Source organism: Corvus moneduloides, chromosome 8 (assembly GCF_009650955.1).
Source record: "Corvus moneduloides isolate bCorMon1 chromosome 8, bCorMon1.pri, whole genome shotgun sequence".
In the NCBI taxonomy this organism is placed as follows: domain Eukaryota; kingdom Metazoa; phylum Chordata; class Aves; order Passeriformes; family Corvidae; genus Corvus; species Corvus moneduloides.
The window spans coordinates 9794547-9812508 of record NC_045483.1 but is presented as its reverse complement, the minus strand read 5'-3'; the positions used below and the strand labels follow the sequence as shown (position 1 = coordinate 9812508).

The following is a 17962-nucleotide window of genomic DNA, read 5'->3' as shown; positions in this document are numbered from 1 at the left end:
TCCCTAACTATACTAATTAGTACAGTTCTTGTACCACAGTGGGTCTTGTGAGCAATATGTGTAGTATTTTTGGTTTAGTCTTGGGTTTTTCACTGACATTTGAACCGAAGGACGAATCATTAACCTGAGTTAGCGAGCACAGGCTTGATGTAGAAACACTCAATATTGAACTGGAAGTTTTATATTTACACTAACTTTGGCTTCTCTTCTCTCTGTGTTCCAGAAATACTGATACGGAGCATTTGACCCAATCTCTACAGCTGAGTCTCCTGATAGTAGGATTAGGAAAGAGTGCCTTCAGAACCAATATGTAGCAAATGGGTGCCACACCTCTGAAGCTCCTCCCTGGGTTCAACACTTGTGTGTTTTAAGGATCCTTGTTGCCTCAGCATTAAATTGTTCTTGTGGACTTCAGAAACAGATTTCATGCAGTGCTTGCTGAACGTTGAGTCACCATGAGTAGTAATCTAGGAAAAGAAAAGGACTGTAAAGAGAAGGATCCAAAAGTCCAATCATCAAAAGAAAGGGAGAAAGAGGCCAAGGCCTCTGGAGGATTTGGGAAAGAGAGCAAAGAAAAGGAGCCTAAGACCAAAGGGAAAGATGCCAAAGATGGAAAGAAGGACTCCAGTAGCACGCAGCCTGGGGTAGCTTTTTCAGTGGACAATACGATAAAAAGACCTAATCCTGCCACAGGTACTCGCAAAAAATCCAGCAATGCTGAAGTGATCAAAGAGCTAAATAAATGCCGGGAAGAGAATTCTATGCGCTTGGACTTGTCCAAGAGGTCTATACACTTGCTTCCATCAGCTATCAAAGAGCTAACGCAGTTAACAGAACTTTATTTATACAGTAACAAACTGCAGTGCCTACCGGCAGAGGTGGGCTGTCTTGTGAACCTGGTGACACTGGCTCTGAGTGAGAACTCACTCACCAGTTTGCCTGACTCTCTTGATAACTTGAAGAAACTGCGCATGCTTGACCTGCGGCATAACAAACTGAGAGAAATCCCCTCGGTGGTGTACAGGCTAAACTCCCTCGCCACTCTGTACCTACGCTTTAATCGTATAACTACTGTGGAAAAGGATATCAAAAACTTGTCAAAACTCACCATGCTTAGCATACGAGAGAATAAAATCAAACAACTACCTGCTGAAATTGGTAAGTGATTGTACTGACTGAAAGTGTGATGCTGTTTTTACGTTCACTTTGCAGTTCAGTTATTTATACATAAACTGTCACTTTTGCGACTGCACTTCTTTAAAACTATATAAAATTATGTTCTTGATCATATTGTTCCACTGTTAGCTTGAGAACAGTCAATACCTTGTATATATGTGTATTTTTTAAAACAAAAAAAGCCCTTTTTCTTCATCTGTCATCTTAAAATCAGATGTATCTTGTGTTCATCTTTGCTTTGTGCTTTCACATATTGTGCGTTGAGAGCCCAGATGGTTTAAAAAAAAAAGAGATACAGGGACATTTTTTATTTTAAGATTTTTTTATAAATCTTTTATGAACTGTTCCAAGTTATAAACACATTATGGGCATGCTACAGAGGGGTGTGACCACAGTAATACAGGGTGGAATAAGTAGCTACATGCTATTACCATGAGCAAGCTGTTGGGTGCTGTAACAGTTAATAATCTAGGTTAATGATTTGTGCAAGTCTCTGCCTTTTATAAGTCATGAATATATTAATACATGGACTCTGAAGTGACCAAATGTTGTATACATGGCTGAAGATTCTTACGACTTTGTAATGAATGTGTTTGTTTTTCCAGACATTGCCACAGAAGTTCAAAAGATGGTGAAACAGTATGAAAGTGCCTTATTAATTTAAATGGTTTATTAAAAAAAATGTCCTGGACTAGCTGTATATCAAAAACTTCTGTGTTGTTCCTAATGCATTCTGCTTCATGGAAAATGTCTTTATAACACTGTTCTCAAGCAATGTTTGAACAATGTGTGTGCCCCATAAAAGTGAGATTCTGTTCATCAGTAGTTCTTTTCTATCACCAGTTTTTAAAATGCAAGCATAGTTTAGCCCTTTTTGGAGGTGGGGGAACATAAACGTCACAGAATTAAGAAATTGCTTTGACTTTCTTCAAGTGTGAAAAAAAACCTTGTGAAAGCCCTCGTAACACTGTGAGTAATAATTCCATGCCCTGTTTCCAAAAGCTACTGTGAGACTTTCTCCTGTTGTCCAAGCCAGTGAGTGAGTGTGTTGCTACTGAAGTGGCCACTCTGGTCAATAATTTTGCAAAGCTTGGGAAATGCTCTTTGTATACCTGACAGATCTTTCTCAAGCCAGCAGTGTTTGCTCTTTATCTTGCATGTTGATACGAAAGATACGTAAGATAATGTGTTCTTGATGGCAGGAACTACTGGACATGCCTGAAACTGCTAATCCAGTTACCAGCAATGTCCTGTACAGAGAGCTTTGTCCGGGGTAACAGGAGTGAAGAAATGCAGTGGTGCTTCCAGCTGTTGGTGTTGCTGGGGATGGATTCTGCTGGAGCCACAGGAATACCTTTTGCTAGGCAGGAATGAAATGGTTGATGTTTTCTGATCCACATGGTTTTTGAGTTGTCATGAGCATCTCAGCAATCCCTTGAATTTCCCCTGGGAGAACGAAGGAATTACAATTTTCACCTATTTTGACACTTCAGTTTAAGTTCAACAACCTTGTTGAATTTTTTACCAATCAACAAATCACACTGGAAACCATGGGGCTGGTGTTTACAGAAAACCCAGCATACTGCGTGTTTCTACATTCATTGAAGAAACTGTGGCCAATTTAGCTGGTTGAGCTCTTATACAATTGTCAGTATTGTACCTGGTTCTGTTTGTGGCTCAGTTATTAGGTATAATCTAGCAAGGAGCAATCTTCTGAGGTTCAACTGGGGATAGTGCTGCATAAATTTAAGGTAATACTAGTAGTGTGTGAAGAAAATCTTCTGTGAGGTGTTGCATTCTAATGTTTGGAGTCGTGCTTTAGAAACTTCTCCTAGGTGTGTTTTACACTGCAGATATTGCTGTTGCTGGACCCCTCTTTGTTTCTTTTGTTTGTTGAATGTGGTTTACATAAAGTATGTAATATCTGTGTTTGTTCACAGTAGTCTTGAAAGAGATCATGTGTAACTGCTTCATGGGAAAATTAGTAGGTACTTGTGTCATGAACATGTGACTTGTTTCTTTCTTCTTTATTTTTTTTTATTGTCTTGATAAGTGTACAGGCACTGTTCTCAGTTCTCTACCAAACCCTAGCTTGAGAACATTAACTACTTTACTTCTGCCTCTGTACCCAGCAGTTAGTCCTCCCTGTATTTGTATTGTGATAATACTCATGTTCCTTGTTATGGGTCAGCACTTCTTTGTGGAAGGCCTTTCAGAAGCACAAATGCAAGACAACTGTCACTCTTACGAAGAATTTCAAAGGGAAATTGTGATGTTCAACAGCATCCTCTTTTATTCAAAGTAAATTTCTCAGACTAGGTTGCCTGAAATTGAATTGGCTGAAAAATAAAATTAATTGGTGTTTAAGTAACACAAATAATTTAAACTGCCAAAACACATAGAACAAGCATTTGAAAATGTTTTTCATCAGAGTAAAACCAGATAAGATAGTTTAACTTCTGCAACTGATTTCTAGTCACTCACTTTCACGTTACTTTTTTTTGATGAAATACTCGAGTTCAAAACACAGCTGAAAAATGAAACTACTGGGAACTGTATTTCTGACTTTCCAGTGGAATTTCTGTTTCTCTACATTTCACATGCATGTTAAAAAAAACCCTTCCCTTTTAAGTCTCGATTCTTTTAATCCCTTTCATGTTTTATAGGACAGTATCTAAATACTATAAACTAGCAAGCACTTACATTATCACCTTGTAAATAACACAGAAATTTTTGTTGCTGCAGAGCACGAAGTAAAATGAAGCCATTATCTTTTTACAAAGCAATATCATGCAGAGCATTTCAAATTCTTTTTAAAAATGCCCCATTGTTCTAAGGCCTAAGGCTCACAATGGCATGCTAGTGTGCTTGTTCATATTTTTAAAAATTCAAAGCTTATGTAACCCGCTGACTTGTCCAGAGAGGAAGAGTCTTGCAGCAGTTAACTATGATGTGCTCATGTTGCTGATCTGGTGCGCACTGTGCAAAGAATCCGAGGTTTTCTTTACTTTGTCCTTTGGAGGGAGATGTGCTACAAAAGGTTGGCCTGGACAAAAAGAAAATTAAAGATCCAGGCTTCAGTTTGAAAAATGTTGCTATTGTTCCCTCAAGGAGGGATAGCATTAAAGCCTTACCCTTTTGCTACAGACTTGTGATGGCTTTCACTGTTACTAAACAAAAAATTGCAGTTTTGTATAAGAATAAACGGCTTTCCAACTTTAGGATCTTGATGCTTTAAAATAAAGGGTCACCTGATTTGTAAGCAATCATCCCATTTAATTACTTTTCTAGGAATCTTTGGTCTCCAGCCTTATAAAATAAAGTTTATTTTCCTTCTACTCTCATTGAAATAAATTGAATGTAGGGACTTTTAAGTGCTCTGATAATTGAGACCTTTTTTTCTAACACCCACTATGTTTTTGAGTAGTTGGTTTTTGTGCCAGTAATGTTCCATTGTCTTAGATGCAACACTTTCCCTCTGTTGCCTACATTTGTTCTCAGGTGGTCCTGGAAACTACCTTATGACTCACCTGTTTAAGGTAATGACTGACCTGTTTAAGGTGTTTGTTGTCTTGAGGAAAACCTGGAAGAGGTGAACCTGCCAGCTCTGAGCTGCTAGGAAACCAGCTAAAGTTTGGTTCCGTTTTGGACTTTCAACTGTCTTTAGTAGTTAAATAACACAAAGTTGGTGACTACACTTGAGGAAAAGTTGCTTTGCATTTAAAACAGACATTTTAGTGAGAAAGAGGAAGTGTTATTATCTATAGTTAGTAAACAGACATGTGTGTTTCTGGTCTTTTTTTTCCCCCCAGAATTAAGCACCTCTCATTCCATTGCATCAGTTGTTTTATTATAGGTAAGCTGTATTGTAGGTAGGTACATACTAAATAATTTCTGCTAGTCATTTATCAGACTTCTCTTAACACTTTCCTGACAACATCTATATTGCTTCTACATTTTTAATGCAATTTGAAATTACTTCAGTTGACTGCGTAATAAGCTGAGGTCTTGGTATGCATTGTTGTATTTTCAAATATAATCATATTTGTTTGACTAAGACATAAAAATACTCAAATACTTTGTTTTGGTTTGGTTTTTTTCATGTTTAGCCAAAAGCTCTGCAGGTGAAATAGTGGGAGTTTTCATGAAATGGACGTGCTGATGTATAACAGCTTCATGATACTGAAAGTGGCAGTATCCACTCCCCTCTTGGCAGCTTCCCAGCTGCTGCTTTTGTTGTCTGTTACTTTAGGTGGTTGAAATCAGTGTAGTTTCAGATCAGCCTGGAACTGGTGTGGGAGGAGGAGTGGGAGAGCATGAACTGGAACAGGGAGAGCGGGACCGTGCTTGGCCCACACTGAGCTGTGGGATCTGCTGGGCTCACTGCAGCTCACTGTGAAGCCTCTCAGTGGGATTGCTCTTGTTGTATATAAGCCTGTCAAGTGCACTGCAAGTGCTGTGAGGAAGGGTGGATTACTGTCTGCAGACAGCCATTGAAAATTCATCAGATTATGTTTTCAGAATATTTTTCTCCATTTCCCCACTGCTCTCCATGTCTTGTACCACAAAACCTGGTGTAGCTCATTGGAGTCCTGGTCCACTAGCTCAGCCACACCTTCCTGAAACAAGGTAATGTGTAATGTTTTTACGTATAGTGGTGAGAATCCACTGACGGAAGTTTCTTGATGGCAAAGCTGCTCTGTGTCGTTCTTTGTGAGCCCAGACTTTCTTACAAATTGCATCCTACCCAACAGTGGTAATAAATCGTTTCAGAGTGCATCTTGCCCAGTATCCTGGTTCTGACTCTAGCCCTAGGCAAACATGTGCATAGAAACAGAGTAAGTTTATATATGAGGCTTAACCTGACTCCTTGCCCACATCCAGCTATTTTCGTATCAGGGATTTCCTGAGGCTGGTGCAGCTTGTTTCTTCAGTAATTCTCAGTACAGTCCTCTTCCAAAGGCTTGGCTATTTTTTTCCTTTAAACTCCTGTAAAAGCCTTTCATCTTTAGCAAGGTCCACAAGTTTGCTTTGAATGTTGTTCCTGACCATAAAGGTCGCTGTTACGCAGATGTTGAAAAAAAAAAAAAAAAAAATATATATATATATACATATATATATGCTCATATATACACACACACATGCACACACCAAGTGCAAGGCAGCACTTACCTGTTCACCTGGCTATTCAATTTCTGGTGGCATCCATGAAATAAAAACTTAACAAAAAGGTTTCCAAGTGAAAACTTTGCCAAAAGACAGTCTGGAGGGATGATTGTGGGGACAAGTTCTCAAGGTGGACACCAGCTTCATCTCCTTATCTGGTAAATTGGCTATTCCACTGAGATCAAAAAGTTGAAGATTAGAATGGAAGAATGTGAATGCTTTGGTGAGTCAGGCATTCAGCATGAGAAGGATGAAAACCAGAGGAATTGTTTTGGGATGAGGCCAAGCAACTGTTTCAGTTTTCAGGCTGTTACTTAAGCAAGCCTTTTGCATTTCTTGTATTTGGAGTTTTATTGCATTCCTCCATGTTGTGTTGAAGGAATTGTTTTGCACAATCAAGTTGATAATATTTTCTTTGTAAAGACAAGGTTGCATCTTATACTGGTTTTGAATATTTTTGTCGTGTTAGCACACACAACTCAAATAGAAATAATACTGTCAACGTGGTTGAAATTACATTTACATAGTTTCTGCAAGTTTCTTGAGACTCCAAATATTGTGTTTTCTGTCTGTGAATGCAACTCTTTTTCTGGGGAGAATCTGGTCAGAGCTGTTCTGCAAGGGAAATATTTTTAGAATGTAATTCTGGGAATCTGCCTATACCAGACCAGGAATGTCTTTGAGACTCTCTTCTGTTCTTCTCTTCCCCCATCTACCCAATATTTAGATCATTTGTGGTTTCTTCACTGCTACGAAACTCTTTTTCATAACACTTGCACCTGTTTTGTTTTCAGCTGTATAGACAGTGGACCAGATGTGTGCAGCCACGTTAGTTCAGGTCTACTGACTCCGTGCTGAATGTGGTGCCTCCTTATTAAACGACTTGTTAGTTACAAAGCTTTTCAGTGATGCTCTGAATTTCATTTCCCTTTTTTTTTTAAGTAGAACTGACAGTACAGAGAAATATTTATTTACATTATTTGTATCTAAGAACACCTTCCTCTGTTTCATCAATTTGAAGGAAAAAAAGTTGTGTTTCTGGGCTTAATTGGTGTGGTAATGTCTGCAAACAGTGGTTGAGAATATTTTTATACATTTGTATTTTAATGTGATAAAAGCATGAAGTTTTGAACAGGAGTGGAATAAGTATAGGCATTGATGCATGTATGTTGCTCTCTAGAAGTCAGAGGTAACTGCTTATTTGAGCCAGTTCTGGTGGTTTTCTTGAGCTGCAGGAGAAGTGTAGAACTCCTTTTGACCAGCTTCAGCTTTAGTATCTGGGTTCTGATTCCTGTGAAAGCTGTTGTGGGGATGCAGTTTTGTCTTGTCAGCTACTCAAATTCCTCCTGATTACATTTTCTTCAGACTGGCTTTAGGATAATGATAAAGTAGTCCTGCCTTTTTCATCTACTCGCAGAGCTTACTAGGATGATGCCCCAAGTGTAATTCCAGTAAATACCGACAGCTTGTTAGAAGTCCCGTGTTTTTTTTTTTTTAATCAATGCTGCAATTATTTTAACTGTTTGAATACTTTTAAAAGTACTGAACAGAGGGAAAAAATGGCTTCCCTCAGGCTGCCCTTGCTAATGTAGCCTGGGAGATGGTGGGCCTTTCTTATTAGAGAGCTTGTTCCACACTCAAAATGGACAGGATCTAGGTGTTACTCCAGGTTCAGCATCACCAGGACCCCTGGTCCTTCCCTGCAGAGCTGTTTCTCACCTCCTGGTGCAAGGTTGTACCTTTTTACAGGGTTATTCCCTGCTAGGTGCAAGGCTTTGCCTTTGTCTTGGCACTCAAATGAGGTTCTACTGTCCACCTCAAATCTTGCCTTGAGCCCTTGCTAAGACTTTTTTCTACATTTCTCGTATTTGAGATGTTGTTTGAACATGTTTTTAATTTTATTTATATTTGTTGCTTTCAATTATAAGCAATAAATAAAAAGTGTTTGCTGTTGTGTCTTGTTGAAGCTTGTTTTAGAGCAGATTTTGGGTCTTATTTTTCAGCTGAGTGTAACTTCTATGCTTTTGAGTGGTTCCCACAACTAGATCCTGGTGTGCATTCTGCAAATTGTGAATAATATTACTGTGCTTATTTCTTACTTATATGAGTATTTTAGCTTTTGTAGGTAAGTCACTCGTTACCATATTAAAATTGCATTTTCTCCTCAGTAACTCTTCCATGTAAGTTACAGTTGTGCAGTAATAATTCAGAGTAGCTCTGACTGCTTACCTGTTCTTTTGGCAGTTGGTAATGCTGCGCAAAGAACTCAGACTGTCTGTCACAGTGATGTACTCGGATCTCATAGAGAGGCAAAAGATTCCAAAACTGTAAAATTGTTTAAAATTTTTTTTTCTAAAATCAGGACACTTGTCCGAAAGAGTTTTTATAGACTTAAAACTCTTTTTCCTTTTTTTTTTTTCCTTTCCCAGCAGAGAACCAAGTGAAAGATGAATAACTACGAAAGTTATGGGAGCTGTTTCTAACTTGTTCCCAGCATTGCTGATTTTGGATAATTAATACTTACAAATTAGCTTATGACCAATGTTCTGACACATCAGCCTGAAGTCCCACTAATATTTGCATTCTCCTCTTCCTTCTACTTTCAATAAGAGTCTTGATCCTCTTGCTGTGTCATCTGGCCTAGCATTTATCATGTTGTGAAAGATTTCATAATTTCCAATCTCCTTAAGCATGGGCAGGCCCATTGTTAATCCGGTGGAAAACAGGCTACATTACAAATTGTGTTTGCCATCCAAGAGGGGTGCCCACTGACTGAATTAGTGATTGGAGACTCTGAAACCTCTTTGCTATTGACCTATATACTCTCTCCAACTGTTAATTTGTGTGTATTCCAGTATTTTTTGATGAAGATGTATTTTACATTTAAAATGGCCAAAAAGAGCTTCCAGAGTTTTGTAAGTCAGAGCATATTACCTGGCCTTCCTGTCATAACAGGCTTTCAAAGTTGGCCATGAAATAGGACTATAATTCTGTCTCATTATGCTGAAAATATTAGTCATTTCATTGTGCTGGGTTTTTTTAAAGCAGGTATATTTAGCTTTGTCATGCTATAACATTTATTCTTTGTGTGTATGAGAACAACAGTGAGGTGATTCCTCACCCCACCTTTTTTAAGGATTGTTGAGGTGAATACTTAGATGTTTATTTTAAAAATTTTTTTTAAATGGAAGGTGGTTGGAGTCTTCACAAAGTAACTTCTCTGAAAAATGCATGTGAATTGTGTGATTTTTTTAGAGCCTTTTAAAATACAAATGTTTAAAAACTACCCACTAGGGTGTAACTGACTGTTTTGTGAAGGTTATTTATAGAGAAGCTGTTTTATGTTTTTCAAATGGGCATTGCTCCTACTTTAAAATCTTTTATTGTCAAGCCAGCTAGTACATGCAATTCCTGTCTGCTTTCTTGGCAGACTTTGAGCTTTAATTGCCTTTTTTTCCTTTGCAATCACAGTGCAATATAGTAAAAAACAAACAAAAAAAGGCAAAAAACCTCTCCCCCCCCAAAAACATCTAACTCCAAACCCCTAACACCTTACCAGTTTACTTTTTAATTGTTGTGAGGGTGCTTATCCCTTCAAAACAGTTGCAAGTAGTCCATAGAGAATCCTTTATTCACTGCTGTGAGCTTAGAACTTGTCTGATTTGGACATTACTTGTGGCAAAAAGAGTTAGTTCATTTTGCCTGTGTTTAGTATTTCCCTAAAGTAGTGCTTGCCTTATTGTAGTGATTTTGGGTGTTTGAACAGTATTTTAGTGAAGTGATGCTGGAGTTGTCCACATGATGAAAAGGAATGGGTTTTTCTTCAGGAAACTGCTTTCTGGTTAAGGTTGATTTTGATCTGCAGCACATTTCTAGCTGACTTCTTTCTGTTAAATCAAGATAAAAATGTGTTTCAGCAAATTTTATGTAGTACACCAAAAAATTGCAAATGTGGATTCTGTTACTATGAATAAGATCATGAGCTCCTTACTCATTAGACATGTTTCTTTTTGTACCTGAACAAATCTTTCCTTTAGGAAAACTTTCTTTCTGATTTTGACATATCCTTCTTACCCTGGCAAAGCAAAAATGCCAGATTTCAGTTCTATCTTGGTGAAACTTATTTTTCTTTTCTTTTCTTTTTTTTTTTTTTTAAAGCATTTTCTCAGTACAACTGCTGCTGTTCAGACAATAAGAAGAACACTTTCACTCACTGAAACATCAGCTCCTGGGAAGAGCATTATGCAGATGGCCTCCAGTTTGGCCTCTTTGTAGTTACAGATCATTATTTGTTGTGTTCACTGTTTATGCCATGTGTTTGTGCTGGTGTAACTCCTGACAGAGCTGCTGTTGTGAGCAGTGCTGTGCACAGTGTGGCCATTCATGGGTAGTTTAGTGCAGTCACTCAGCAGGGTAAGGAGCTACCCTTGGTGTGTGGCTGCTGCTTGGGTGGCCGCGCTCGCCGTGTCCAGAGCCCTTCTCATCCCACGGCCTGGGATGTGTTCAGTAGTACTGGTCACATTAACTACACTGTTGCTGGTACTCAGACCTCAGAACAGAGAGCTTCTCACCCAGGAAAATAGAGCTTAAAGAAAAGACAGGGCAGGTGGTGCTGGTGGGCCACAGGACATGACCAGCATTAGTTTGTAAGGGACTGGACCCTTTTATTTCATTATTCCTCTATTTTCCTACACTTGTCCTTCTGAGCTACCTTGATTCCTCTCTTTCCCCTTCCCTAAAGATTCCATAGCAACTCTTACCATCCCTAGTTGCTCTTCCTTTTACCTCATCGTAGGTGTTCAAGCCCCACATGCAGTAACAGCCTTCAGTCTGTGAGGTGCTCTGAAGAGCCTTTCAATTTATGCACTGTGTCTGGTCTCACACATACTTGAACACCCCATATTTTAGTTCTCATGCCACAGCTGGTCCTCTGTATGCCTTTGCATGTGAAGATGTAAAAAACCATTTGTCGCGGGTTGGGTTTGTAACCGGGCGGAAACACCAATTTAGTGTAGTGGTTTGGTCCAAAATACTCATTACTGTTTATCTGCTGTGAGATAAGAATTAGGAGAAATGCAAAACAGGCACCAAACTTGAAAGAATATAAAGAAGTTTATTAACAGACCTAAAAGAAGAAAAAAAAAAAATTATACCACCTTCAGAACTCTCTTCCTCCTCCCACCTTCCTCCCTTCTCCCACTGACAATGTTCAAAGACAACCCTTAAGATGTTCAGTCTGTTTACCACTTCCATAATAACCTTGTTCAGTCCATTTAGAAAGAGAAGTCTCTTCTTGCTCATGCTATGAAACCATTATCACAACGAGACAGCTGCCCACTTCCAAATATTGTTCAGTCCATTTAGGAAGAGGAGTCTCTCTGCCTGCGTGTGAGTCCTTTCCCCCGACTTGCAGCTTTTCCCGCAACTGCTTTTGAGGGTCCACTCTTGAAGTTTTTTGGGGTACAATTTTAAGGTTGAGCCGTTCAGAAACAAAAACAGAGGCCCTTCTCCTTCCCTGGGAGCAAAGGGTCTTCATCATCTTCATCTTTAGGACTATCTCTGGGAGCATCTCTAGGAACTGAGGTTTTCTCCTTTCCCATTTGGAGCAAAAGTCCTCATCTGGTTCATCTCTAGGGACTGAGGTTTTCTCCTTTCCCGTTTGGAGCAAAAGTCCTCATCTGGTTCATCTCTCCCTGTCCAAACTTCTCATGAAATTACAGCTGCGTCAGCATCTGCCTATCTCAGCGCAGGTGCTTCTGCTCACGAGTTGAACACTCCACCCCCCATATCTTCATGAAATTACAACAGGATACTCTGATATATCATAGCTTCACAACAGACTTTCAGCTTTAAGCATCTCCTCTCTCTCTTCCCTCAGGTTTTCAGCTCTTCACAGCAATAAAAGGGTTAATCTCACCTCGGCCTTGCAGCTTTGCAGCTGGAATGTTGAATTTTTCTTATCGCAGTGGAGAGGGGGGAGAGCCGAGCTGCTCCGGCTGCCCACGGCAAGGCAGTGGGGGGGGTTCCACGACTGGAACAGGTCCATGGCTTCAGGATGGCTGTGGCCCGGCCCGGCCTGGCCCAAGCAGGGCCTGGCCGGGCCCGCTGGCCCCCACACGGGGCCTGCAGCCGCCTGTCCCAGCGCCGGAAACGAGAGAGAGCTTGGGGGGGAGTTTGCCTATTCTTAAATGTGGATAACAGAGGTGATCACAACTTTAAGTGGCTTAGAGAATTGTCCATATCCAAACTGGCCAGCTGATAGGTTCTATCAGTTCCCAGAGGAAACTGTAAGCACCCCTTAGCAAGGACATCCCTTCCGGGACTATGCTTGCTAACCTATGACACCATTTAGCTCAGTTGATTAGAGCATGGTGCTCATGACACCAAGGACGTGGATTCGGTCGCCCTGTGGGCCATTCGCTTAAGAGCTGGACTATATCCTTGTGTGTCTTTTCCCCCTCAGAATATTCTGTGATTATCTCTGATTAATTACCTGTTGTTTCTGAGTTAACCTCTTTATATATGTGCTGTTAGGGTTATGAAATGATTCTGAGACTTTCTTTCATTTCGATCTCAAATGAAGTGTTTAAGTTAGTAGACTGGGTTCATGCTCTTCACTTCTGTGATCTGAGTCTCTGTCACATCACCCAAATGTTTTTCACCTTGTTAAGCATACTGGGTGTAAGATTTTTTTGCCATAAGTCATGGACAGCAACAGGAGAAATGTACCTTAAGTGATTTTTGTTGACTTGCGTGCTCTCTGTTGTGTCTCAGCAATTCAAGTTAAAGTATTGAAAAAATTTCAGTGCCAACAGCATTTCATCTCCCTCTCCTACCTTAGAGGGAGCAATAAACCCATTTTGGTGAAATACTGTCAAACCATAAGTATCCTTACGTTCAAGAACAAGATTCCTTACTGAGCAATGTGAATTAAAAGCTGAATATTTTGATGTCTCTTGAATTCTTTTCCTTAAATCACTATGCTTCGTGATAGGGCTTTAACTTTTGTTTGATTTCTGCTCTAAAGTCTAAAATTTGTTGGGCAGTCCTCAATCTATTTTAACATTCAATATTTTTATTAAATGCTTACCAGTGTTGCTTTTTAAAATAATGCCTGCATCTTTAATATAGCAATATTAAGTATGGCTATCCAAATTAAACTAAAGTGTTAGGTTGCCCTTAATTTTCTAGAGAGACATAGGCATCGCTTTTCATTATTTTTCCTCCTCAGAATTAGGTAGTAAGATGTTTGTTTCAAACATGTAGCTTGCTGTTGTCAAAGATATCAGCAGGTGCAAAAATGAAGTGCAGCACATGTTGCTGCAAAACGCCCAAGTATTTCTTCTACTTCAGCAGATGTAGAGTGGGAAGAGTCAAGGAAATGAGAACTCAGTGCAATGAAATGGAATTTATGCCATATTTCAAATTTGACATCATTGGTTAAGGTCTGAAGTGAAAACAAATGAAAACAGCAATCATGAAGTGAAAACTACTGCCCTGAAGTGTGTGAGGCTTCTTGAGTAACCTTAGTAAAATTTTGTGAGGCTCTTTTTTTGTTTGTTTAAAGGGAGATGTTTAAGTCTTCCTCAAGCTTTTCTTCCTCCAATTGCATTCTACACTTTGCCCACTTGTTTCCATGAATAATAAAAAGATGCCATTGCCACAGACCATTAACTCTTGCTCAATTTTTTCTTACATTTGTTTTCTGCTGCATGTTAATGGCATTGAAATGTGTGGCTTATGCAGTGCTGGATACAGCACATTTGATGTTGCCTCTGGTTGTCTGGAATACACTCGATGTAAGAGAAGGGCCGCACAGTGGTGCAGTAGCTGCTTCAGCACCAGCTTTACATTTCCATCTGCCTAGCTTCTAGAAAAACATCCCCTTTTGGTTTAATTAGTGTGGGAAATAAGGTATGTTAACATACAAGTTATATGTGAACAATCTAAGAAAAACAGAATAATGAAGCTTTGAGGTTGACTTTTTTCTTGGCCTTTCACAATTGTTCTGTGATACATAGTGAGTATTGTGGCTACATGATGCCTGAACTCAGTACAGAGTCTGAATTCATAGTATTTTATGGTTTATTAAATCACCAATTGTGATTATCTGCTGACCTAACGAGTAGACACTCTACACGTCAGAACTTGCCCAAGATAATCCTGCAGGCCTGTGAGAAAATCCTTGTGTCAAAGATACAGTGCTGAAGCTTAAAATAGATATTTGCTCCTCAAAAGGAATTTGCTACTCTTCCAAATTTGTTACCCACTGAGTCATGCTCTAATATACAAATGCAGTGACCTCATCTTTACTGGAGAGAGTGGAAGGTGTTAAATCATATGCATTAGTTTCACCCCCATCAGATACAAGAAATGTGAATACATACACCTGTATTCATGCACACAGTTGGTTTTTCCTTTTCCTCAAACCCAACAATCTTTTGCTCAGAACACAGTGTGTTTGACATAAAAATAGGTGAAACTACTGTTAACAGAGTTGTGCCTAGCTGTGCTTTTAAATTAGTTTATAAATGTCAGAAATGAAGAAGTTCCATGTAAAGTGACTCGAAACTCCAAGCAAATCCAAACTTTTTGAGTGCTTAACAGATAAGCCTTTTATTTCAAACTTTTAATTGCTATAAGTCTGCTTGCATACACTTTACTTATCGTAAGTCGTCTTTTTTGTGATGACTAAAAAAGTTTAAAAATAGCACTCAGGACTTTGGATTATCTAGGTTGTCAGCCAGATAATTTCGCTGTCTCTTAACTGTTGATTTTGTGCCTGGAAATAATTCATGATATAGAAACAGATCTTAATTTCTCAAAATTTAATACACTTCATTTACTTAGTGATGTTTTAAACTTCTGGTCAGCCTGAAACAAATGTAAGATAAAAGTTTTGTACTGGTATTCCACAGCTTGAACAGTCAGAAGAAAATCAATCAATAAATAACATTTCTGTGGAGAATCTATTAAAGCTTTATCTGAGCTTTTCAAAACTGTTGATCAGGTTTTAGATCTGACTGAGGAAATTATGATCCTGTAATACCTTATTTTATATGTATAACTTTATGGTAGCAGTAGCTTTTTTTCAGCTTATCCCAAAATCCATCTGATTCTATTAATCTCTGTGTGGAGGTCATTGTCGAGAGCTGTACATTAAAGACCTTTATGTTTGGTTTTCCTGTGTGCTTGTAGGTGAGTTGTGTAACCTCATAACGCTGGATGTAGCGCACAATCAGCTTGAGCATCTTCCAGAAGAGATTGGAAGCTGCACGCAGATCACCAACCTTGACTTGCAGCACAATGAGCTCCTGGACCTGCCAGAAACCATAGGTATGTTAAGAGGCTGGAGAAGAGAAAATAAATCACTATTTCAAAATGTTCAGTAAGTGGAACAAATCTAAGGAGTATCTGTCAGTGGCTGTAGAATGACTGGTGTTCAGCTCAAGGCAGCTTCATGCTTGAGATTAAAAGCAAGGTGTGCTTGTTACCTTAAATGTTACTTTAAATAATTTAAGAATGAGAGTTACAGTGAAAAAAATCCAAATCCATTGCTTCTAAATCTTAAGGTGTTCTGTGTTTATAAGCAAATGTGTACTGTTTGTTTGTTCATTCTGTAATGAAACTGACCATATAAAGAAATGAAAGGCTAAAAAACTTGTAGTTGAAGTGTAGTACTTTGGCAGATAGTTTTAACTAACATCTTTGACTAAAGAAAAATGGAACTAATGTAATATATGTTCTAAATTAATTATGTATATGTTATGTTCTTTGGTGCAACATCTAAAAAATTTCCCAAGTCCACATGCTTTTATGCAATAGAATACAGAGTTTGCAACTTACATTGGAAATAATGGGCTAATATAAACACAGTCCTGGTTGGTTTCAGAATCTCGTATGGGATGAAGTAACAAAATTTTTCCTATCTCATTAAATCAGTTTTAAACAGATGGCAGAAAAAGATGGCTGCTGTAATTTAAAAAGACTAAAAACAAGGCCATCTTGTTTTTAAGCTCTGTTTGTCGCTAGAACATACTCAGAATAATGAATGTTGTAAGTTTAATGGTATTCATTGTTGACCATTTTATTAATGTACTGTAATGCATTGTAACGTGAGGAACCATTTAGTGACACTCCAGCTTTTCTTCTAGCAATAAACTGTTGAATGTGGAGTTACTGTGGCTTTTGGTTGAGGAAGTTTGACCTGAGTGGAGTTTACATTGATGATGTATCCACTGGAACTAAACTTCCTTCCTGGATCGATGATATTTTTAAACTCTGGAGATCCCATTCCATCTGGAGTTTGCATCTAACTTACACCATTCATAAGTACAGCCTTTATTTTTGTAGCTATTTTGTAAATCTTACTGAATGTTGTTTTACATAACACTTATGTGTAGTGTATGTGTCACATTTAGGGAGTGAGTTCTCTGGATAAACTGTTAATTATGGGAAAAATTCTCTAAGCAAGTGTGAGATTTCCATATTCAAGGCTTATAGACTAATGCTGTTAATTCTTGTGTAGAGTAGTAGTATGATTTACAAAGTTGCTTAGTGCCTGGTAGTCACTGAACTTCTCAAAGGACCAGAAGAATCTCACTTGTAATATGCTGCATGACTGTACTTACAGGGAAAGGTCTTTGAGTAGGAGAGGCACAAATTTATTAGGCAGTTAAGTCACATGTGATAGATAGGAAATTGCTCACTCTGCAGTCAGGATAGTTTGGACTCACCTATTTCTTCCGAAAAGTTTCTGTAAGCTTAGGTGGTTTCTTTTGAGTCAGGTTTATACCTGGCTGGACTGGATTTCTCTCTGTTTACTTTGTTTTGTTTTTCCCTTGCATTGTCTTTATAGTGTTTAGGAGTTACTCGCTTTTAAATGTAGGTAGCTGTCTCTTTATGTGGTTATCTGAGCCGAATATCAATGTCTTAGAGCTCAAGAAACCACCAAAGACAGCTGAATAATAGTAAGAGAGAGCAGTGAGCTGTCATGTCGTTAACCTTACTCTAGTTCAGTTTTTGCTCCACTGGAAAATATCTTTTGTAAACAGTAAGTTAAAAAAAAAAAGTATTTAAATAAGAGCTTAAAATCAGCAATCCATGTTTGCGCCTCGTGTAGTTTGCAAACAGAATTTAATAGTGAAGAGAAAAACTTTAGGTTCCATCTTAAATGATAATGATCAGCCTACATTTATGCATGTTGCAGAAAAGGCAGCCGTAGCCAGTTCAGCAACATTGGCTTTATTTCTTAGTCATCACAGTTTTGGTTGAACATATTAAAGCAAGTTGTGGCATGATTTTTAGATTACAGCTTGCTTTGTGGTTGGGATTGTTCAGCAAGAAACTTTGAGTACTGAGAAAAACCCGGCAAGTCAATGGCGCGTGGCCGCCTGCGTGCGCGCTGGGGGCGGCCCTTCGGCCTCTCTGTCTCTCGCTGCAGTTTCTGCCTCTTCCCTGCTCCTGGCTATCTGCTGGTGTTTGCCACAACTAGCCTTTCTTGCAACATTTACACGCTTCCAGATGTCAGGACGCTCACTGTATGAGTGCTGTTAATGGTTCTCAGTTCGGTCAAACTCTGTGGGTTACAGAGCAGGGACAAAACAGACCAAGCACATTT

The 17962-nt window shown here is 38.9% G+C and overlaps 1 protein-coding gene across 3 annotated transcripts in view; it reads left to right on the top strand.

Moving 5' to 3' along the window:
- The window catches only part of SHOC2 (SHOC2 leucine rich repeat scaffold protein), a 67058-nt gene that overhangs the window by 23907 nt on the left and 25189 nt on the right, over nucleotides 1-17962 (top strand). For all 3 annotated transcript variants that reach the window (XM_032116178.1, XM_032116179.1, XM_032116180.1), the window contains 2 exons: nucleotides 224-1158; nucleotides 15541-15678. In XM_032116178.1, coding sequence (XP_031972069.1) covers nucleotides 456-1158; nucleotides 15541-15678 — 841 coding nt within the window. In that variant the 5' untranslated portion in view covers nucleotides 224-455. The remainder of the gene's footprint in view (nucleotides 1-223; nucleotides 1159-15540; nucleotides 15679-17962) is intronic.